Source organism: Anthonomus grandis, chromosome 17 (assembly GCF_022605725.1).
Source record: "Anthonomus grandis grandis chromosome 17, icAntGran1.3, whole genome shotgun sequence".
Taxonomy (NCBI): Eukaryota; Metazoa; Arthropoda; class Insecta; order Coleoptera; family Curculionidae; genus Anthonomus; species Anthonomus grandis.
In genome coordinates this window covers 5,211,582-5,235,678 of record NC_065562.1, presented here as the reverse complement: position 1 = coordinate 5,235,678, position 24,097 = coordinate 5,211,582, and the positions used below count along the sequence as shown (strand labels likewise).

General features: G+C 32.5%; 1 protein-coding gene across 3 annotated transcripts in view; it reads right to left on the bottom strand.

Annotated features, from left to right (window-relative positions):
* LOC126746342 (DNA topoisomerase 2) overlaps positions 1-24,097 on the bottom strand; it is a 229,390-nt gene that overhangs the window by 193,146 nt on the left and 12,147 nt on the right. For all 3 annotated transcript variants that reach the window (XM_050454561.1, XM_050454562.1, XM_050454563.1), the window contains exons 2-5: positions 21,181-21,339; positions 16,033-16,237; positions 15,642-15,980; positions 6,682-6,859 (exon numbers count right to left, since the gene is read on the bottom strand). In XM_050454561.1, coding sequence (XP_050310518.1) covers positions 6,682-6,859; positions 15,642-15,980; positions 16,033-16,237; positions 21,181-21,339 — 881 coding nt within the window. The remainder of the gene's footprint in view (positions 1-6,681; positions 6,860-15,641; positions 15,981-16,032; positions 16,238-21,180; positions 21,340-24,097) is intronic.

Genomic DNA, 24,097 nt, shown 5'->3' with positions numbered 1-24,097 from the left:
GAACATGATTGTACATTTTTTTACTTATGTAAATTAATGAGTTTTTAGTAAGGGAAGACGTAGGAATAGGTAGGGGAACATCATTTACACGACGAGTCAAATGGCCAGTGTCAGAGGGTAGTTTGGGAATTTTGTGAATAAGAGCAGCTGTTTCTAAGATAAAGAGTGAAAAAAGAGTTAGGATTTTTTCAGAAATGAAGAGGGGTTTGCAAGAATCTCTTAACTTAGCAGAACACATGTATCTATCTGTTTTTTTTTGAATGACAAAGACAATGTTAAGTAGCCCCTTATTGGTTAAACCCCAAAAAGGCAAGCCATACCGAATATGAGATTCAATAAGTGAAAAGTACACTGAAAGTGCAACCACCCCTCCCAGCTCTTGTTTAGCCATTCTTACTGCAAAACATCCAGAAGATAATTTCCCAGCTAAATGTAAAATATGATCTTCAAACCGAAGGCGACCATCAATGGGGTAATTCCTAGGAAATTGCAGCACTCTTTATTCTGCAAGAGGGAATTTTCGTCAAACATCAGACCCTGAACATCGCACTTGAACCCCATAATAGACGTCTTTCTTACATTAAACACGAGCCTGTTGGAAGCACACTACCCTGATAAAATTTGAAGGTCTTCAAGGAAAAATATGATAATTTCTTTAAAATGTGAACAATTGTGTTTGAATTTAATTTTGTAATTTATCGAAGGGTTATTCACCATTACATTAAGAAAAAAATGTTAAGAAATTCAAAAATGTTTAACCACAGTACTAAAAAGATCAACAGAGGGTGTCAATTTTTTTCGGTTTTCTATGACTGCCTATAATTTTAAAAGTACTCAAGATAGATATTTTATTGATTAGCTTTAATTAAGAAAACCGATAAAATGCTTGTAAAAAAAACTTTATTACTCTTAAAATTTCTCTTTAATATCGAATTATTTTTAAATACAAAAAATTATCAAATTGTTTGAATTTCCAATTTAACAGCCGGCTAATAGCCGACCACTAAGACAATTTTTTATAGGCCAACTTTACAACAAACATAATAAAAACATAATTCATTATACTTCTTGGAAGCCATCATACGATTATTAAACGTGTTTGGGATTATTTTTGGCTATTAAGAGGGGTAAAATAGAAGTCAGCTGCTCTTCGCCTTTCATAATATTGGTTACGTCTCTCGTTCTTATTTTTTATTCTGACTGAAATCGGTTGACTCTCGATCTCCGTTATTTCCTTAAATATCTAGTATCCTTAAATATATATAGTAAACATTTTAAGTGAAAAAGTGTTTTATTGGTCCTTCATTGGGAAAAAATAAGATTTGAGAGTTTGGGGCATTTGTATAAGGAAAAACTTAATAGTAATCAGAACCAGCAATATATCGAAGGTGGATGCGCTAATTTGGGATTAAATTAGCCACAATTGAACCAGCGACCATTCACAAATTGATTTACAAAAAAATTCTTAGGAGTAATTAATTTTTTACAAGCATTTTAGTTGTTTTCTTAATTGAATCTAATCAATTAATATGTCAAGTTTTGTATTATATTTTAATGATGTAATCTTTGTTACGCTATTGCTTTTAAATACAGAGACACGCTTATAGACAGTATAGGATTATATTTTCTCTCCGTCACACGTAGAGACGACTCGCGACCGACGGTGGTCAGGCCGTACTTTTGACATTAATCGGATAGATCGTTTAGAACATGTATCTCGTTGATCCTTTGTAACAAGCAGCATTAACTTCCTTCACTTTGTTTTTATAGATTAAAGTTGTAAAATTGAACTTTAGTTTCCCTCAACCCTACATAATAAGTTTCTAATAAATTTTTGCCGATAAAAAAAAATTGGAATTTTAGGGTGATGCAAAAAATGGAATATGAACACTCAGATATAATGAGCCCAGATATATCAGTCCTTGTAAGTCCATTATATGCGGATTACACTGTATTTGCTGTTTCTAAGCATTGTCAAATGTAATCATGACCTCCGTCGCAGGACTTTTAAAATTTTAATACGCAAAGGATAACGCAAGGATTTTTAAAATTTTAATATAAATTGTCAAATAGTTCGAAAACTACAAATTAGCAGGACTATTATACAAACTTATCTTATCTTAATCCTAAATACGGTAAAATTTAAAAAATAGGGGATTATTTACGAAGAATGACTTTTTCCAATTCTTTTAATTGGACATAACGCGACCAAGCGTCAATGTCGTTTTTTTGGTATTATTGTGTCATGTGACGGCCAAATACCATATTTATCTACGAAAAAAATCTCGAGCGTTAGAAATCTGTAAGGATATATTTTAAATTAAACTAAGCGCCAAACGGTTTATAACACTACTTGAATGTTGCATAAAACGACTAAATGCCACGAAATTGCATACGTCAATTAAAAGCCATGATACTGGGCGCTTGGCTTAGTATTGCAAATAGCAGTTAAGTTCGGTCACGTGATGTGGTACCGAAAAATAGGTACAGTAGAACCCCGATTATCCGTGCGCGCGTTATCCGGGCGGCGGATTCTCCGTGCGGCATTTTAAATTGATCATCCGTGCGCGGATTATCCGTGGCTGACGGCTCGAGATTGACAGCGCCGGCGCCGCCTGAATGCTGAAACCGTGCAAACGCTCGTCTCGGGGAATCCCCAAGTTTCTTTCGGGGAATCCTTCGTTTATGTTTTTACCTGTTATTTTCGCCAACTGGCGAGTATTGGCGACCGGCGACCGGCTCATCGCTTATTAGTTAAACGTAAACAGGCGCACAAAATGCAGCATAAGGGTGCTAATGAAAAGCGTAAACGCAATGTTCTAACTATTGAGCAAAAAATGGAAATTTTTAAACAATCTGAAAATAACATAAGTGTTGCTATTTTGGCTAAAACATATAATATTGGAAAACAAACGGTTCGTGACATTGTGAAGAAAAAATCCCAGTTACAGAGCTTTGTAGCAAAAGCGGATAGTGCAAAAGCTATTTCTGACAGGAAATCTCTAAAAGGGTAAACTTGATGATGCTATGACCAAGTGGTTCTTGCAGAAAAGATCAGTGGGGGTTCCCATATCAGGACCTATGTGTACTAGGCAAGCTGAAAAGTTTCACAAGCAGTTGAAAATTAAAGGCAACTTCTCGGCATCTTCTGGTTGGCTTTACAGATTTAAAAAACGTCATGGAATACGAGAATTAGCTGTTCAAGGGGAGAAATTAAGTGCTAATGATGTAGCTATGGTAGAATTTTGCTATGATTTAGAAAATCTCATAATAGAGCATGACCTAAAACCTGAGCAGGTGTACAACGGAGATGAAACTGGACTCTATTGGAAAGCAATGCCGAGAAGGACACTTGTTGTAGCCTCAGAAACTAGTGCACCAGGTTAGCGTTACATACATATTTTTTTACGTTTTTTTCAAAGTAAGCAAAGACCGTTTAACAGTTTTATGCTGTGCTAATGCCTCAGGAACCCATAAGCTTAGGTTAGCCGTCATTGGAAAATCCAAAAATCCTAGAGCTTTTAAAAATATAAAAAGATTGCCTGTGGATTATTATAATCAAAAGGCAGCTTGGATGGATCGAGTAATTTTTAAAAAGTGGTTTTTCGAAAAATTTATACCTCAAGTTAGAGCTTATCTCAAAGAAAATAATCTTCCACCAAAGGCTGTACTGTTACTGGATAATGCGCCATCGCATCCTGATGTAGAGCAACTAAAGTCAACAGATGGGAACATATTCGTAGCATATTTTCCTCCGAATGTAACATCTATTGCCCAGCCAATGGACCAAGGTGTTATAGAGACCATGAAGAGACTTTACAGAAAAGACCTCATGCTGCAACTGTTGGGAGAAGATGACATTGTGGGATTTTGGAAACGTCTAAATTTGAAAGAAGCAATTTATGCTGTAGCTCGTGCTTGGAGTGATGTGAAAGTGGATCACATTAAAAAATCATTTTATAAAATAATGACTTTAGAACATGAAGAAGGTTCTGAAGATGAAAATCACTTAAATGAAGGTGAGCTGTCCGTCGGAAATATAGCAACTATTGCCTCACAAATCAAAGGTTTAGAAGAAATAGACAACAAAGAAATACAAGAATGGATAGAATGTGATCACCAAGAAACAGGGTATCAGATCATAGATGACGATTATCTACATAACAAGAGCTCTGCAGAAAGTTCTGACAAAAGTAGTGATGAGAATGAGAGTTCTGATGAAAATGATTGCGTCATTATGACGAGTCATCGAGAAGCAAGGGATGCAGTAAACATACTTATTCAATATTTTGAAGAACAGCCTGTAACTGATGACATTCATGTACTTCAGCTTAGAAAAATGAAGGAAATTATAGGGTGTAGAAGTTACGAGGCTCAAAAACAAACAAAAATTAGTGATTTTTTATATATGTACATATGTATGTATATACATATAATATGTAATATAATATAACCTACATAATATTTTTTATAATGTATGTATACGTTTATACACAGCAAATACATTATGTCTAAATAGGTAATAAAACATTTTTTTTTGTTGCATTATGTTTTATCACGTTGTTTCTTTTCGTCTGGCACATGTATTTGTTTAAATAAATTATGTATTAAAAAAATAAAAATGAGTCTTTGGATTATCCGTGTTTTCGATTATCCGGCGAAGGCTCGGTCCCGGCTGGCCCGGATAATCGAGGTTCTACTGTAATATATCACGTGATATTTGTCAAATTTTGATCATTTTTCGCGCAGATGCGAACTTAGCTAGGAAATATCAACTGACGTTCCTTGAGTGATTTAATTCAAATTTCAAAAAATGCTGAAACGGACTGCTATTTTACTAAATCGCGCATATGAAATAAATTTAGAGGTAAGTAGATACCAAACTATCTAGTGCTACTATGAAATGGGGCAGTAATAGAATTTTTCAGGTAATCGTTAGTTGTTACAAAGAAACTCGAGTTTTATTTAAAGTTTTTCAAGGTATGCTATAGCTATGCAGTTGTAATTTGCTTAGCTTATTATGTTAGTAAATAAAGTAATTTAGTTTTACTGTAATTTTGTTGTTTCTTTTACTTTAAAATAAAAAGTGCTTTTACAGAATTTTCTAAAAGATCTGTGACGGTTTTAAATAATGGCATAAAATTTGCAGCTATTCGTAAACTACCTTAATGAAAAATATGGCTGTTAGTCGAAATATACAGTCTAAAAAGAAAATACATGGCATTGCATAAACGCGCTATGCGACAAGTTTGCCGTGTGGTTCAATTTTGTAAAATAAAAAACCTATAAGTAAAAAAGCATAACCAGACTAGGTGACATTTTTTATCATAACTTCTAAAATTTATTATTTTTTGCTAAAAGCTTACATAGTACAAGGTGTCCAAGAATGGATTTCCCTTTTAAAACTTGAACAAGTTGGCAACCGTGTAATATAGCGGAGCCGCGTTAGCGGCGTTCGATAGTGGATCGATGCGGATTATTTAGTCAAAATGGAGCGTTGGTCAGGTGTGCATCGCGCGTTCATTATTGAGGCATACTTCAAGAGTAATGATTCTTACATAGTTGCAAGACGAAGATTTTGTGCTCACTTCAATATTAGGCGTGTGGAGGACGCTCCGAGCAAAAATTTGGTGAAATCCTGGGTGCGAAGGTTTAGAGAAACATCGTCAGCTGTAAATGCAAATGCCCCTAAATTACCAAAGGTAACTGTGTGGTGTGCTATGTCGTCCTCGGGAATTATCGGTCCGTATTTTTTTGAAAACGGACGCGGCGCAGCCCTTACTGTTAATAGTGCTCGTTATTGTGCGATGCTTCGGGATTATTTGACACCTCAGCTACAAGATTTTGATGGCTTTAATCAGGATACCTGGTTTCAACAGGACGGGGCTACCGCACACACAGCCCGAGCGTCTATGGAAGTCGTTAGAGGATTATTTCCGGAAAAGATGATTTCCCGTTTTGGAGATCTAAACTGGCCGGCTAGGTCTCCCGACCTCACCCCACTGGACTTTTTTTTGTGGGGATTCCTCAAAAGTAAAGTTTATGTTGATAGACCTGCCACCTTGCAAGAGTTAAAACAAAAAATACGGGAAGAAATTAATGGAATACCACCCGAGATGTGTTTAGCAGTTTTCGACCACATAAAGGCGGCACTACAAGAGTGTTTTTTTTTGACCGAAATGGAAGGCACCTCGACAATATAATTTTTAAAACATGAAATCCGCATATATTGTGTGTAGTCCTACCTTAATAAATTCTTTTTAAAACTGAAAAAAAAATTTGGTTAGCCTTCAAAAAAGGAAATCCATTCCTGGACACCCTGTATAATTTGAAAAAGTGTCTTGGATATAGCTTGCAAAAATTAGATCTTTATTAGAATTTATCGATTTTTAAGGGCATTTGAAACTTAATTGTGTCTTCCCACAATTGTTATTCTGGCGCTTAATCGCGTTATGCATAACTACGTCCAATTCCATTTTTGTAAGTTGCCTTCTCCTATCATCACCCTGAATTACTATTTATCAAATAATACCAAATTAATATTGCCAAAGTAAATTCTCTTATTTAAGAAATCAAACAAAAATGTAATAATAAAAACCTCTGCATAGGAAAAAATCTGTAAATGTAACGAAATATATTAAATTTAAATGTATATTATACTAATATTTTAACAAGTCTTACCGTTCATTAGGCTGTTCGTAAACAACTTTAAGGTTATTATCATTTTCCGCATCTTTATTCCTTACAAATAGGTCCACATAATCTTTAAATGATTTTATTGGCAGTCGTTCTGAATTCAAAAATACTTTTACACCGCGGGTTGAAGCTGCAATGTCATAGGCTCTTCTTTTCATTAAAGCTAAAATTTAATGAAAAAACGTTAACAATCAATATTGGAAAAATATTGATTTAAAGAACAAAGTTGCATGCATAAAATATACAAATAGATAATATAAAATATATTTCTATGATAGATTAACAAGAGATTAGTCTATAAAGGCATACACGCACAGAGGAATTTACAGGGTATTTCAATCATATTGCGAAAAAAACCAGAACGGATTACCTTATTTAAAAATTAAAAAAATATCCTATAAATTTTATGTCAGGAAGTAATACAGGATGTTAAAGGTTTTTCTTTTAAGTTGTTGCTTCGAAATAATTTTAGTAATTATGCTGATATTTGAATCAAAATTGATATTTATGACATGCGAAATTTGAATTTGATATTTTGTTGTATGATAACTCTTTTTTTCCAGCTTGAATTGAATCTTATATAAAAAAAATATATTTTTCTATCTTTCTCACGTAAAAAACTTGTCTCGGTAAAACTACTACTAGGAGCTACCGTTTTTAAGATATTTGGATTTAAAATAATTAATGCATTAGATTTTAAATGACAAAATTATGTTGTATCCCAAAATTTCTTTAAGAAATAAAATAATAAATTTAAATGGAATGTTACGAAAAAAAATCTGCAAATAAAATTGCCATCCTGAAGTTTTCACAATATGAATTAAGCACCCTGTATAAAGTGTATCAAGACCCACATAGATATACATAGAGTGTGTGTTCGATCAAGTCATCTCTATAGTTAAATTACCTTTTCGGGAAAAGATCGTCAGGAGAGTTATAAGGAGATTGAGGAGGCATCCTTGGAGATACAACAAGCATAAGATATTGCATGAACATATAGCTATGAAAAAAATTGTTCATGTTGAATCTTGCTTATTCAACAAAAGCCAAAAAGATTTGTATGTCAAATGTTAAGAAATGCTCAAGAAATACAATTGCCGAGCATCAAAAGCTGTTACAATAACATTTATTTATTCATATACAGGACCAACGTCATTACAAAAAAGAATAATACTACATAATAATTAAGGTAAAACCTAACCACAATAATGAACTATTAAATTCTAACAGAATTAACAACCAAATTAAACATTTAATTGTCATTGATACTGAATTGGCTCTGATAACTTAACGATAACCCATAAATCAATATAAAAATAGAACAATGACTGAAAGCTAATACCACAAATAATTAAGATTAAAATACCCTCCATACTGAAAAATAAAAAATTACATAAAGAATCAAATAATTTCCCTAATTTGATGCCTAAACTGAGACAAGGTAATGCCTAAAATGTCCATTTCACCTGAGTTAACAATCTTAAAGTCCTCTCAGTTGGAGAGTGAAATGCATAATTAGTGCCACGAAAAGGCAGGGAAAAGAAACGATTATATATTAGGTTCCTAGTTGGTTCGAAATGTGTATGATAAAATTTAGAGACTATGTCATTATAATCATTTGACACCAATAAAGCATTCCAGTTAACTGCACCTCGATAATTATTGATACCATTATAATCGGCCATTTTAAAGTCATAGTAAAAATCAACAAATTTAATGCTTTCCCTATCAACACTATACAGCAGAATCCTCAGAATACTTTCCTCGTTATAACAAGCCCTTGTTTTGGACCAAGTTGCAGTGTTGTATATAATAGCAATCTGTCATTATATAAAGCTTTCCATAAAAACAACATTGACCTAAGTCGAATACTTGAATGCAATTATGCTAATCATTTTGCTGATTTGGCTTGTATATTACATGGCCACATAAAAAAATATTTTCTAAACCCACTGCATAATTCTAAGCATCTAAAACTAAATAGATCACCTAATTTCGTCGAAAGCGTGGGAACTGCATCTGAGCGTGTGACTGGTTCTGACTCTTTTTTATAGATGAGACCGTAGAGGTTGAAGCTCCCTTTCATTCAACTGCAATATCAATATTAAAGCATTGTAGTGCATTTTTATTAAATATTCAATCCCTTCGGAATAAGATGGATGAGCTTCAACTTCTGCTTGCTAATTTTAATTTTCCTGACATTGTTATATTAACAGAACATTGGCTTAGACCTAATGAATGTTTTTGTATTGATGAGTATGTACCACTGTCAGTTTATTATAGACAAAACTCTCTGCATGGAGGGACTGCTGTTCTAATTAGGAGACATTTTCAAAACTTTTTCTGTACTGTTGATAAGTTTGGTGATGCCTCAGTTGAACGGGTTTTTTGGTGTTCGGTGTGTTTTTATAAATTGTTTAATATGTACGTTATTTGTATATATCACGATCACGAGGGGGTGTATGTCCAATTCCCAGGTGACTTTAAAAACAAATCTGGCCGCCGCATTGGGAGAGTGTTTAGTGGGAATAATTTGAATTTATTTTCTCAATCCATTTCGTATGTTAACTATAATATAATTCGGGCTGCTCCACAACCATTTTCTTCCTTTCATTATACATAACGTGATAAAATAAATATCTGCTTTCCCTTGGTTAGACTTAAATCCAAGAGACGAAAACCATGGATCACCGCGGGACTAAAAACATCTGCCCAAAATTTGCGATGCTTAGTAATTCTTCGCAAATCTATTGACAATCAATTCATCAGGTCTTATTTTCAGGATTATCGGAAAATTTATAGGCGTCTGATAAAAGTCAGAAAGGAACTGTATTACAATGAGCGCTTAGACTCGTCCGGTAACAGACAGAAGGAAAGTTGGTTAATCATTAACGAATGTAGGCAGTCTTCTTGTCGGCGGTTGGTTAAATCGGACTTGGGGCCCGATGATTTCAATTACTATTTTTCTAATATTGCTGAGAAGTTACTGGAAGCAGTTTCCAGTGACGGCGATCCATTGCAGTATCTTAATCGGAATGCTATCAACCAATCATTCTTTTTCCATCCTGTATCTACTTGGTGGCATCTGCCACCGTTTCGATCGTTTTCGATCTCTCGATTTCTCTCTTCATTGATGAGAGTTTAAGGTTTGACAACCACGTTTTGGGCCTCGCTGCTAAACTTTCTTCTGATTGTTTTGCAGACACAACATAATTTTTACTATTCAGAAAAAAGAATTAAGGTATCTGTGTGGTGTTAGTCTGAGAGTCTCTTGTAAACCTCTTTTTGTATCTGAAAGAATTTGAACAGTTTTCTCACTCTTTATATTGGAAACTGCAACACTCATACATAAGTCCGTAAGTCCACCATCCTGCACCAGTCATAATACTCGTCAAGGGGCCAACTTATCTCTTCTAATCCTTCTAATTCCTCACTTATAAGAAACTCTCTTATATTTATTAGTCGTAAAATATTTAATCATGTTCCTTTTTCGATTAGGCCTTAAAAAGTTTAGGAGAGAACTAAAGAAATTAATATTACCAAAAGCTTACTGCAGCATTGAAGAGTATTTTAACGACTTATTTTAATATTTAAAATTAATTATATAACTGTTGATCAGATTTTTTTTTATTATTCTTGTTTTATGTTGGATCTTGCCTTTTCTTTTCTTCTTTTTTGTTTTTTTCTTTGATTATATAAAATATGCTTCTATGTACAATCAGAATCGATTCTGTATTCTGTTTTTTATGCTGTATAACCAAATAAATACTATAATTATAAATTCTAGGATTAGGAAGCTTTTAGCACAAGTTTGTAAACTTAGCAAATAAAGTATATTTTGACTTTGACTATTCAGTAGCCTCATTAACTAAAAAATTAGATTTATTAGAAAAAATCAGATCTAAAAAGACCAGTCTATTGTTAGGAATTGTTATCTGTTGATAAAAATTCAGGTATGAGAAAAATTGACCTAATATTATCATGTCAATTCAAAGGGCAAGAAACAACTACCTTTCAGTCACCATTCCTTCAGCTGGCTTCAGGTAAATTTAAATCGCCAAAAATTTAAAAATCAGTACCTAAATATTCCTGCCTAAGGAGGTTGACTGAGTGGCAGTGCCCTTCATATAAACTGGCCTCTGAATTTGGTGGAATATATACCCCACCAACTACAAAACTACTACCACCTAATTTACATAATAAAAATAAATGTTCAACAAAATCATATGCCAGCTTTCTAACAAGATCAAAGTCTTTGACATAAATTAAAATTCCACCTCCATGAGTCTTGTTGCTTGTAATGCTTGATCTATCATAATACAACAAATTGAAAGAGTACACTCCTAACTCAGCATCAGAATACTCCTCTAAGAGCCAACTTTCAACAAACACCAAAACATCATAGCCAGAACACAAAATTGCTTTACAAAGATCACTAATCCTAGTTCTTATACCACCAATAGTACAAAATGTGGTATCAATTTCTGTTTTTTGATTCAGTACTATTTATACCCTATCATTGCCAGAATCACCACAGGGCACATCAACATCTATACAGATGGCGAATGTTGGAGCAGTGGCGGCTCGTGGGGTAAAATTTTGGGTAGGCCATAGCAGGAGTGCCCACTCACGATGAAGCCCAAAGAATCATATAATAGGCCGGTGTTGTCAAGTAATTATACATTTAAAACATTAACTCTAAGAATTTTTTCCAAAAAAAAAAAAAAAAAAACATTTTTTTTTCTATCAAATTTAAAAAATTTGGGAGAACTGGAGAACTAAAAAGGGGGACACTATGAAAAGAAACGACAGTAATTAAGCTTAATATGTACATTTATTGTTACCTACATACATAAAAGTAACAAGTAACTACTAAAAATGGCACAGAAAGGAGTCATTTAAAAGTATTTTGAACACAAACAAATTATCAGTTTTGAGTTTTATTACCAATAAAGCAAGTTAATTCTACTATCTTTATTTCGTGCAAATTTGTCAATTACACTATCGTAAAATGTGTCCCCAGTTTCCACTAATTGAGCGAGAATATCCTTTTGGATTGATAAATTAGATAAGGATGAAAGCCGATTTTGAGCCATTGTGTTCCGCAAAGATGTTTTTATTCGCCTTAACGTAGAAAAAGTCCTTTTAACTGAGTACTGGTTGCAGGTATTGTAGCTAGTAAACAGAACAACTTGTAACTTTTAGGAAGAATTTCATTTGTGTCGTTATCATGCATACTTTTAATTAGACCCAACAAACTTTTATCGTAAAATTGTTCACGGTGTATTGGTGAGAAAATGGTTTCTAGTTCTGTTTTAAATAATGATTTATCAAAAAGTGCTCCATAAGTATTTATTAACGAGTCCAATGGTTTTTGCGGAAATACTCCTCCATATTCTGAAAATTTTTTAGTATCACCCAACTGCAGAAATTGAAACTTGCTGTAGTCCGAAAAACGTTGCTCTAATTGAGTTATATTATTGTCCAAAATTTCAAAAAATATTCGTCTAAATTTAGTTTTGGCTTTATCCAAAGTGCTTTGATTACCATCATTTTTAGGTAAACCACCAAGTTCATTACGATTTAAGGTAAGTTCTGTATTTGTCTCGCAACGTTAATATGCTTAGAAAAGGTCAGGTCATTTCTCCAGCTTTTTAACACTTCAAGACATCTGGAAACGGAATTGTTACAAAACTGGATGTCATTATTTTTTTTCTGTAACACATTGTATAAGAGCTCTGTTTGTTGAAATATGTCGCTAAAAACGTTTAATAAAAATACGAATTCCAAATCATCCAGTTTTCTTTTAAACCCATATGCCTGCCTAATTGATTTCGCACTTGATTCTGGACCATTCATTATCTCCTGAAATACTTCAATTAATTTTTTTCTCTCCTGTAATACGGCATTTAACACTTTAGCATTCGAGTTCCATCTCACTTCGCTATTTGTAGGAATTCGTTTTCCGACAAATTTATTTAAGAAATGGGATCTTTTGAAGGAATGGTGAAAATAAGCCGGAATTCCTTGAAGAGTCGAAAAAAATATTTTTACTGCCGTAATATTGGAGCAACTTTGCTGTAAAACTAAATGAAGGCGATGCGCAAAACAATGGGTAAAAATAGCTAATGGTGCAGAGTCTTTTACTAATTTTTGTAGTCCGTTTAGTTGGCCCGACATAACACTAGCTCCATCATAGGTTTGAGCAATTAGTTTCGCTTTACAGTCAAATTTACCAATCACAGTAAATCGCGTAACGCTGGAGCATTTCGATCTTCCCCTAAATCAAAGAATCCTAAGAAATATTCTTGAACTATACCTTTTGCATCTACTAACCTGCATACAATTGAACACTGTGCCTTTTCAGTTATATCGGTTGTTTCATCAACAATACATGCAAAAAAAATTTTGTACATTTTGAATAAAAATGGAAATTTCGTCTTTAATCAGGTCAACGAGTTAATTTTGTATCGTTTTTGAGAGTATATAAAATAAGTCTTTTTTTGCAAGTGATCTTTTAGTTCTGGATTTGAATTTAACATTAATTCCCAAATTGCTTTGAAATTTCCAGGATTTAGAGAGTCATCTGACTCATCGTCGCCACGAAAAGCCAGTTCCTGTTTATCTAAAGTACAAGTTAAAGCAATTAATTTTTTAATAATTTCTCGGTTTATTTTAACTTCAGCATTATACTTGACTTTTGAAATTTTCGACTGTTCGTCTAGCAAGTCACGAACAGAAAACTCTCTTTTTTGTACATCCTTAAAGGACAAAGAACTACTTAAATGCTCTTTACAAGTTGAATGTTTCTTAAGCGATGCAGATATATTTTTTAAATTGGAGTATCCTTCACAATTCCATACACACTTTTTATTCGAAAGCAACAAACATGGCCAACAATACAGTTTCTTTGTAATACAACTTCCACACAGCCATTTATACACATCATACCAAGAGATATTAAAAGCACGTACTTTTTTCCCATCTTTTTGGTCAATACACAGTTTTGGAATAGGCCTGTCACTCAAAATAATTTTTCGTCTTTTAGCCTCAGGTCTTTTAGCCAATGGTAATTCCAACAACGAAACAATAATGTCCAATCCACTGCCAAGTGCCAACATAACATTATTGGTACTAGTACTGCAACTTGGTAAAACTTCAGGCTCAGATAAACTCATTTTTGTCTATTATATTATCTTACTATTCCAAAAAAAGTAATATTTAAGTCTCAAACTTAGCCTTTAATTTTTAAATAAAAATTTAAAATAAAGGCCTAATAAAAGGCTTTGGCCTCTTACGCCTTTATCTTAATTACACAACCAGTGTTAAATTTAAAAAAAAAACGTAATAGGCAAAAGCCTTGTAAAAACATTGCAAATTTCTGGATTTAATTATTAGGTTCTTCACCAACTTCACTTTACCAATGTCTACAACTTTTAAATTAAAAACACTACAACTTTTTAATTCACGAAAACATTTAACCACGAACCCTCAAATTACGAATTAGCAAATTAAGAACAAATTCAAGTACAAATCAATAAATTTTTCCGCTAAAAACAAACATTCAACCGCGAAAACAAACGCAGGCCACCTCGTGTCGGGCCTAAATGACTTCCGTAAGCGCGCATATAAAATCCATCCTCCGACGCGTTGACCAGCGTCGCGCAATTTTTCTATAGGGATATAAATATTAGGTTTGTTCTCACTGCAAATTTCTTACAAGTTTGAAACTGTTTCCAAACCATTCTTGATGCGCATGTATAAAATATTACAACTTCTGATCGATTTGAAACCGTCTGTACGAACATCAAATACGGGTTGAGTCAACACCACCGAAATAAAGATCTTTATTTCGGTGGTGTTGGTTGAGTGGAGAAGAAAAATAACCTCACTTTTTTATCCCAGTGGGAAATGGGAAAATAAATAAAACATAAACAAAACAAAAATTATACTACAACCTTGAAATAGCTGTATATTATTAATAGAGTTTAAGATTGTGTGATTATTTGCTACTTGTGCAATGTACTAAATGCTCGAGAAATTCTATTCTATTAAATTGGGAGACAGCTTCATGAAAATAGTTTTGACTTTTGGGCTTTATCCGTTCTTCAATTAAATCTTCTTTAAAAGTTTGTGTCGGAATCAACATAATTCTGATCAGATTCTTCCGACGATCCAAAAGCACTTGTTTCCTTAATGTTTATGTTTACACTAATCCAAAAATATAAAATACAATTTTCAAAACGAATATCAAGGGCTATACAAAACGACAAAATAGAAACAACAATTTAGAGGTTATGTTCATATTCCGAAGATCGGCGTTGACTGGCTACACGAATTCTCTGACACTTTGCTTAAAATAAATCCGAAAACAAGTCTGACTATCAGATGACGATCAGAAATTTGTGTAAGAACATCAAACTTTTGATTTGAAACCGATCAGAAGTTCCTGTGCGAACGCATTTTACTCTATTGCGCATGTGAATTTGTCGAAAACTTGTTTCTTACTGCTGTGAGAACAAACCTATTGTGGATGGGGTCGGTCAGATTCGTTCGGGCCTATTAGTGGTTTTTTAAGTGCGTTTAAGCGATTTGATGCTTTTTGCGTTAAATAAAATATATTTGCAGGTTAAGATAATAAATAAATTGATTTGTTAACATGATATTTAATTAAAATAAAATATTTTTAAAATTTAATTTTTGTATTTTGTATGCACAAAATTTTAGGGTAGGCCCGGCCTACCCTACCTATTCCCACGAACCGCCACTGTGTTGGAGGTAAATCAATTAGAATGGAAAAAGTGTTTCAAAAATTATTTCCAGCGCATGCAAAAATGCATTGGTTATCAATACTAGACGAAGCAACAGCTTTTAAAAGAACTGTAAACAAGTTTCTCAATAGAGATAGACGTTGTTCTCGGCACACTCTATATAAGATTACTTACCAACAATATCGTCATCAAGTTTTTCCATTTTAAATTTGGCCAAATCTGGTTGAAAGGTAATTTTAGTGAAATCTTCTCCGAAGAATTCCTTTACTATTGGCTGTGAGGCCTTCGACATATTATCTGCCCAGCTCTGCCTAAATTGATTTTTATATTGTTTAGAAGCAGTTTCGACGGTGAATTTACTGCTGAATATATTGCAAAGTTTGGCACCGTAACCGTTTCTGCCACCGGTTACTTTTTCTTCTGAATCATCGTAGTTTGATGATGTAAGTAAATGACCAAAAATAAGTGTAGGGACAAACATTTTTTCATCCTGATGCATCACCACCGGTATACCTAAAATAATTTCGAAATTGCGCCAATATTTTATTGATGTTCGGGTGTTTACCTTGTCCATTATTCCAAATAGAAATTTTATTTTCCTCCGGTTTTATTTCAATTCGAATACAATCCATTTTTTTATCTCTTTGCTTATTATCGGCTGCATTGACCAGAATTTCATCAAAAATTTTATATAAACCGGGTACATACTCGATCTGTTTCTGCACAATCATTTTTTTTTCATCATCGTATATCCACATGTTTTCCGATACCTATAAGAAAAAAGTTTAGAAATAAAAATAGTTCATTGAAAAGTTAGTAGGGAAAGTCTTTTCTCCACAAATAAAATGCTAATCCTCTAATTTGAGGAATGATTCTTGTGAGTGCATTTCGGCAGGTGTTCATGCCATCATCAGACTCTAAAATATATTACAAACAGTTCAAAAATATATACAAATATTTTTTCCTGACATAAAAAATTGTAAAATACTTACAGAGTTACTTAACACACAAATTCTAAACGATAACAAATAATACTTGAATGGTAGATTGCACGACATCTAGTGAACAGTTAAAATTACAAGAAAATTGGACAATCTGAGATTAGCAGATTTCTACTCAGTACTGGGAGCGAGTGAGAGAGAACCATCGGACTGTAGTATTATAGGGTGTAAATAAATAAATAAATAAATGTGTGTTAAATATGTTAATAAGTCAAATCAAATGTTAGTATTACTGTTAGGACCTAAGGAATTAAAGAAAGTGTTGCTCTCAAATTGAGTTTGCTCATTAATGCAAGTGTAAACCGGCGATTTGATGGCTTTATTTATTTCCAGGATTTCCAAAAGATCCAACCTTAACCCCTTCTGACAAACGTGGAGCACCTCGGTATCCGCCTCAGGCTGGAACCTATGTCCAGTCCCAATAATATGATTGGCGAAAGGAGAAGAAGTATTGGTTATAAATCGGTCTATATTCTTTTCAATGAGTTTACTATGCTCTTTGACTCTCGTCTCGATTCTCCTTCCGCTTTGTCCGATGTAGCACACATTGCAGTCAGGATAAGAACATTTTAGTCTGTAAACACCAGATCTGTGTGTGACGGGAATTTTATCTTTGGTGTTGACTAGAGATTTTGACAAATTATTCGTAATTATAAGTCCTGAAACAGACACGCAATCGCTCATTGGAGTCCCTCGACAAACTCTTGGCAACTTGATGGGATATGTTTCCGAAACATGATATGCTTCTGTAAACGACATTGGTTTTGTTCAGTTGAAAACTTCCCACCACGGATTCATCGAAAACCACTGTTTAAAAAAAAAAAGCTCCGAAATACGTCAAAAGGTTTGTCAAGGGGGCCAACTTTCTAACCTAAAATTACTTCACCCCCTTTCACCCTCTGCCCCCCAGGATCATCCCCTTAAAAGATTTAAATGGTAAGGGGTATCAAGTAATAGCTTGTTTAAAAGGTCTTTCGAAGTCTTTGATTTTTTTAAATCGGTCGATTCGTTTTCGAGAAAATTAGAAAAATCTTTGTTTATATTAATTTGTTCAGATAGAAAACAAAAACATGAAAATATCAGTTTTTATTTCAATAAGTGTTCAAAATGTTGCCCGTTAGGGTTTGCCAAATCTACAATTCGTTTATAATTTAAAACGGAAACTACCAACATAAACAGCAATTCCGAAGATTATACGTGGAAAAAACTAAATAACAACCGGAATTTTTTTCAGCATTTTTTTCATCAACACAGATATCCTGGGCGAACTGTATTTATTGTTATACCTGCTTAGTTATTTATAGTTGCTAAGGAAAATAAAGAATTTATTTTGCCGTCAGTTACATTTGTGACAGTCTTGGAATAGTGAAAATTTATTTGTTGAATTGAAGATTTTACTTCCAAAATGGTTTACACACTAGCCGAAAGAGTGGAAATTATTCTAATTTATGGTGCCCAAAATCAATGTGCTCGGCAAACTGCCGTCACGTTTAACGCCAGACATCCGGAGAAGACAACTTCGCATAGGTATATTTTGGACCTTGTTACTAAGTTTACTGAAACTGGATCTGTTGCAAATAAAAAACGTGATTTCGAAATGATCTGTTGCAAATAAAAAACGCGAATTTTGGATGAAGCCGCTCAAGTTGAAGTTTTGGGTCATTTTGGAATAAATCCTAATACTTCATTACGCAAAATTGTTGCTGCCACTGGTATTTCATTACGCTCTGTGCACACAGTTACCAAACTTCATAAATTTCATCCATTTAAAATGAAAATATTGCAAGAGTTAACCGAAGACAATTTCGATAGGCGAGTTGAGTTTTGTGAAAAAATGAGTCAAGCGATTAATGATAATACTATTCATGTAAAGAATATCTGCTTCAGCGATGAATGCACATTTTATCTAGATGGATTTGTTAATAAGCATAACTATAGATATTGGAGCAATTAAAATCCTCATGCATTTGTAGAAGGGCATACCCAGTACCCTAAAAAATTAATGTATGGGCAGGCATTTTAGGAAATAAAGTGATTGGGCCATTATTTATTAACGGAAATTTAAATGGCGACATTTATTTGGATATGTTGGAAAATACCATCAATCCGCTTATCACTGAATCCATTGAAAACCAAATCGATGATGATGGAAACCCTATACTTGATGAGGCTGAAATATATTTCCAGCAAGGCGGCGCTCCTCCTCACTATGTTCTTCCCGTTCGGCAATGGCTAGACGACGAGTTTTCAGATAAATGGATAGGGCGAAGGGGGCCTATAGAATGGCCTGCTAGATCTCCTGATATAACACCGTTAGGCTTTTTTCTAAGGTGTCATTTGAAATCTATTGTGTTTACTCCCCAACCTGAAAGTTTGGATGAACTTCGTCAGCGCATCATCGACAGCTGCCATGATATCCCACAACATGTTTTCGAAAATGTCCGTCAGGAATTTGAACATCGCCTATATCATTGTTTGGCCAAAAACGGGCAACATTGTGGGCAAAAACTGATATTTTTTATATTTTTGTTTTCTATCTGAACAAATTAAAATAGACAAAAAATTTTCTAATTTTGTCGAAAAAGAATCGACCGATTTAAAAAAATCAAACGTCAAAATAAAAGACTTCGAAAGACCTTTTAAACAAGCTATTACTCGATACCCCTTGCCATTTAAACATTTTAAGGGGATGACCCTGGGGGGCAGAAGGTGAAAGGGGGTAAAGTAATTTTAGGTTAGAAAGTTCTCCCCCTTGACAAACCTTTTGACGTATTTCGGCGTTTTTTTTTTAAACAGTGGTTTTCGATAAATCCGTGGTGGGAAGTTTTCGAATGAACACCCTGTATGTGGCTTATTTAAATGTTTGTAAAGATGTTTAAAAAAAAGAGAATTTATTATTTTGTCAAGATAACCATTGTTCCGAGCTATTTGAAAAATTATATTGAGTTCCTTTTTAAAGTGTTTTTGAGAAAGAGGGATATTAAAAAGATGGTAGATATTGGAAGTGGATATTGGAAGTATTTATATGGATAGTGGAAGGTTGGATCTTTTGGAAATCCTGGAAATAAATAAAGCCATGAAACCACCGGTTTACACTTGCATTAATGAGCAAACTCAATTTGAGAGCAACTCTTTCTTTAATTCCTTAAGTCCTAACAGTAACACTAACATTTGATTTCACTTATTAACATATTTAACACACATTTATTTATTTATTTACACCCTATAACACTACAGTCCTCTGGTTGGTTATCTCCCACTCTCTCCCAGTACTGAGTAGAAATCTGCTAATCTCAGATTGTCCAATTTTGTTGTAATTTTAACTTTTCACTAGATGTCGTGCAATGTACCATTCAAGTATTATTTGTTATTGTTTAGAATTTGTGTGTGTATGTGTTAAGTAACTCTGTAAGTATTTTACAATTTTTAACGTATATGTTTTTGAACTGTTTGTAATATATTTTAGAGTCTGATGATGGCAAGAACACGATGGCCGAAATGCATCACTCCTGAAATTAGAGGATTAGCATTTTATTTGTAGAGAAAAGACTTCCCCTACTAACTTTTCAATATTATATTGACTCCACTTTAGAATGGACTTTTTCCTTAATATAAAAATAGTTTGTTCCTATCACAAAAGTTATGTTTCTTAGGACATTCCAAAGTTTAATTACGTCATGAATAATTTTCAGTCAAAATAGTCAATTTGTCAGCACAAAAATGTATGTTTATTAGATTTAGATATAACTAAAACAAGGATTTGATAAATCGGGAACATCGAAAAACTTCAGTCTACATTATAATTACAAAAATTAAAACGATAATATATGCTTTTATAAATTATTTCCTCTTACAGTAATACACACATCAAAAATTTGGTATGAATAGAAATATTTATGCTCGTTAGTAGAAAAAATATTTTAGACTTAAAGAACATATTCAAAAGTCACATTTTCAGAAAATATTATAATGAAACATTATATGTCCAGGATAGTTAAATGTTCGGTTTTTTATAATTGATTTGACACAGGATATAAAATTACAGATTTACATTGAAAACCTACTTTGTTCAGGCATCATATTAAATAATCATTTATTAAAATATTGATTTTCAACTAAAGGAAGAAATATGAAGGAAATAACTGCTGGAAATGGCTGGTGTGCATGTTTTTTAAATAATGCAAAGTTAAAAATATCTTAACTTTCCTGAACTGTTTTAAATTGAGTTTATATATTTGATTAAAAGTAGCGTGGATGAGTCTCGTCGCCTTAAGTCTTAATCGCCGTTGTAGTTATAGTCCTACTGGTAAATTTACTAAATGCCTGCATACTACATAATTAATAAAGGTGTTAGCTTTTGCCTTTGAATTTCATTGTGAATTGCTGAAGTTCTGTCCTTTGAAGTTTTATAATAGTAGTTATGTATTTAATTTAAAGAAAATATCGTTAGAAAATCCTAAATTCACAATTTTTCCAAATATTGAAAATTCTATTTTCTTTCTTTTCACACATCAGATAGTACTTTCTAAATTTATTTTTTCCTAATTGAAATTAAGAGGAGTAATACCCAATATAGATTTTAACTGATTTCATAATAATATGTCTAAATAGGTGGAACTGACCTAAAATGTAAAAAACTTTTTGGTAATTATCAATTCACAGCAAATCAGTTTATAATTTACACATAATTTGAATAATAATAAAAATTTTACCTTTTCCACAGATCCAATGTAGGTATCAGGCCTAAGCAAGACATGTTCCAATTGTGACTTTTTCTGGTACGTTTGTTCAATTGTTCCCTTCTTTGGTTGCTTCTTAGGCTGATTGGAAGACGAAGTTGGCGCATCGCCATCGGTCACATCGTTGCCCGCCTGAAAATAAATTATTAAAATTGTGATAATAGTGGATTTATCTAAAAGGCCTGTACAGCTTTACCAGAATAATGGTGAGAGATAAGAGTGGCTTTTAGTAAGTTAATTTAGGTAAACTTGCCTTAGTCCACAAGTTGTTGAGAGCCGAGATACGGGGCGTTAAATGTGCTCCTCTAAGTACACATTTTTGCTTATATCTTCTAAACAAGTTATCGAATTTTTGCCAAATTTGGTATGCGTCCTTATACTGGTGATTGAAATAAAATAGCTCATTTATTTTATTTTCTTAATTCATAGGCATAGGTACATATTTAATAAATGAATTTAACTATTGTCCTTTTACGTTAAAAGTGTAAATGAATAAAAACCGTACCAAAAATTAAATGTTTCAAAAATGTTAATTATTACATTATTATATAAAAAGTGTATTGTATGGCTATCGAATCTGCGCCTACGAAAGTAATTCGAACAAATTCTTTTGTAATTGGGCTCTTTGCCAAAAGCAAAGCAAGATAAAAAGTTAAAAAGAAAAAAGAAGGAAATAAGAAAAAGATAAAAAGAAATTGCAAAAGAAGAATTGAGCTGATTTTAATTTGAAATTCAATGTTGTACAACTATCAAAAATATTTAAAAAAATCAGGATTGTAACATGATCTTTAAAGTTATTTTTGTATTTAATAATTATGTCTCCTTACTAATGTTAACATTTTCCAAAAAAATCTTTTTATATTAATTTATTAGTTAAAGGTGCCACTTGTAAAGCACCTTTTTGGCAATAAGCTTATTCAACTCAGATTGCAAAATAGCACAGTTATCAATTCATGATAACCTTGGAATCAAACCTTGGACTTCAGCAGGTTTTTAAGGTGAATATAATTCTTATTTCATGTTTATGTGTTAAATTTCATTACTATTATTTTTAAGTTCAATTTCCAGTTATGTAAAAAGAGACAGGCAGAATTTTTTTTTTGGTAACATAATGACGACTTGATTATCTATAGTTTGAACATAACAGTGGTAGTAAATAAACTCACTATATTAGGAACAAAAACATGAAATATACAGGAAAAAAAAAAAAATATTTTTTTGCATCAAATGCTTTTATGTGAGAGTACATACAATATGTAGGACTTAAGCTAAAGAAATCATTTTGTAAGTTATCAAAATTTCTAATATTATGTTCATTATCTTGTCAATAAAATATATAATAATAATATTCTTTATTTGCCAAACAAATCTTCATGATTTTAAAGTGTTAAAATAACTAGATTAAAGAAAATTGATATGGCATGTATCACTAAAATTGATTTAGATTTTTAAACTAAACTTAGTTTTAGATTAATTCTCAATGTCAATTTTTTCATAAACAGGGCCTCCAATCAAGTCAAACTAAGAATACCTCTTTTAAACTTTTGTGCTAAAACCTAATAAATAATTGCTAAAAAAAACCATGAATTGGTCAAAAATAGGACCATTTAGCATAATATAAGATTTCTTTTGAACTTTCAAATAATTCAACATACTTCCTTTGTCGTTGCTAGTAGATTTTCTTTTTTGAATTTAGATTTTCTGAGTTTTAAAATTTAACAAACATTAGGAAATCCAGGGTCTGGAGTTAAGCTATCTAGTTGACCCATCCAAAAACGTGAAATATTGAAAATCCAACAAGACAATTGCACATCACATATATTTAAATTATGATAATTAATATAAATAATAATAATAAAAACTAGATATTTTTTCAGAAATATGTAAAGCTATAGAAACAGTGAGCGCTGGGAGGATATGGCTCTTATAAGGTGACCAATCAGCGACAAAATCCAATATCATTAACTTTCACTTTCAGTTGAAATTATTTCAAACATTTTTTTAGGATAAATCCATTTGGATAAAATTTACTGAATTGAAAGTTTGTATATTTAAGCTTAATAAAAATTAGTAGATGTGCAAGTCTAACTTAATGCACTAATAACATTCTCACTTTTTCTTTGGGTATGCAACCATATTTTACCAAAACAGGCTTATTAGGTGAGTTTTAAATATAAGATTTCTATTAATTTATGCAATTACTTTTCAAAGATCAAAATTCTCATAAAACTAAAACTACAGCCCCCTGACTAAATTTTAAAAGTTTGGTTTGGTTTCAAAAATAATGCAAAAAAACTAAATTTGAGGAGCTCCATTCAAAGGAGAGTAGCCTACTTAGGGAGTGTATCCAAGTCGATAGAAACTTTTATTTAAACTTAGTCTTATATTTTATGTAAGAACTATGCCACTCAAAGATTTACACTTATTTAAACTGATTAAAATAAATATTTATTGAAAATAATGAGGGAATCAGACCCCATTGTCATATTTGAAATTACCTCCTTTATTTATCTCTTTGTGTTTGAGCCATCCATTTAAAGTTGGATCAAGATTGGCGTCGATATTTTAGGAAACACTATGTTAGTTAGTTAACTTAAATTTTCTTCATCACATCAACTCAACATTTCTTACTTTAGACTTTTACTTATTTTACATCAAACTTTAGTTTACAATAAATCTTTTTATCAATGTTCTCAACTACATGGAGTTGATCACAGATGTTTTGTTGGAAAGTTCTAGGGTAGCAACCTTTCCTGAAAATTGCATCTAAAATGATGGGAAAAGGCTTAAAATGTGTGTAATTTTACTAGAAACAATATTCCGATGAAGAAAAAGGCAAATTTTTATGTAGAAATTATTTGCAAAAAAATATATATATTTTGACATTTAA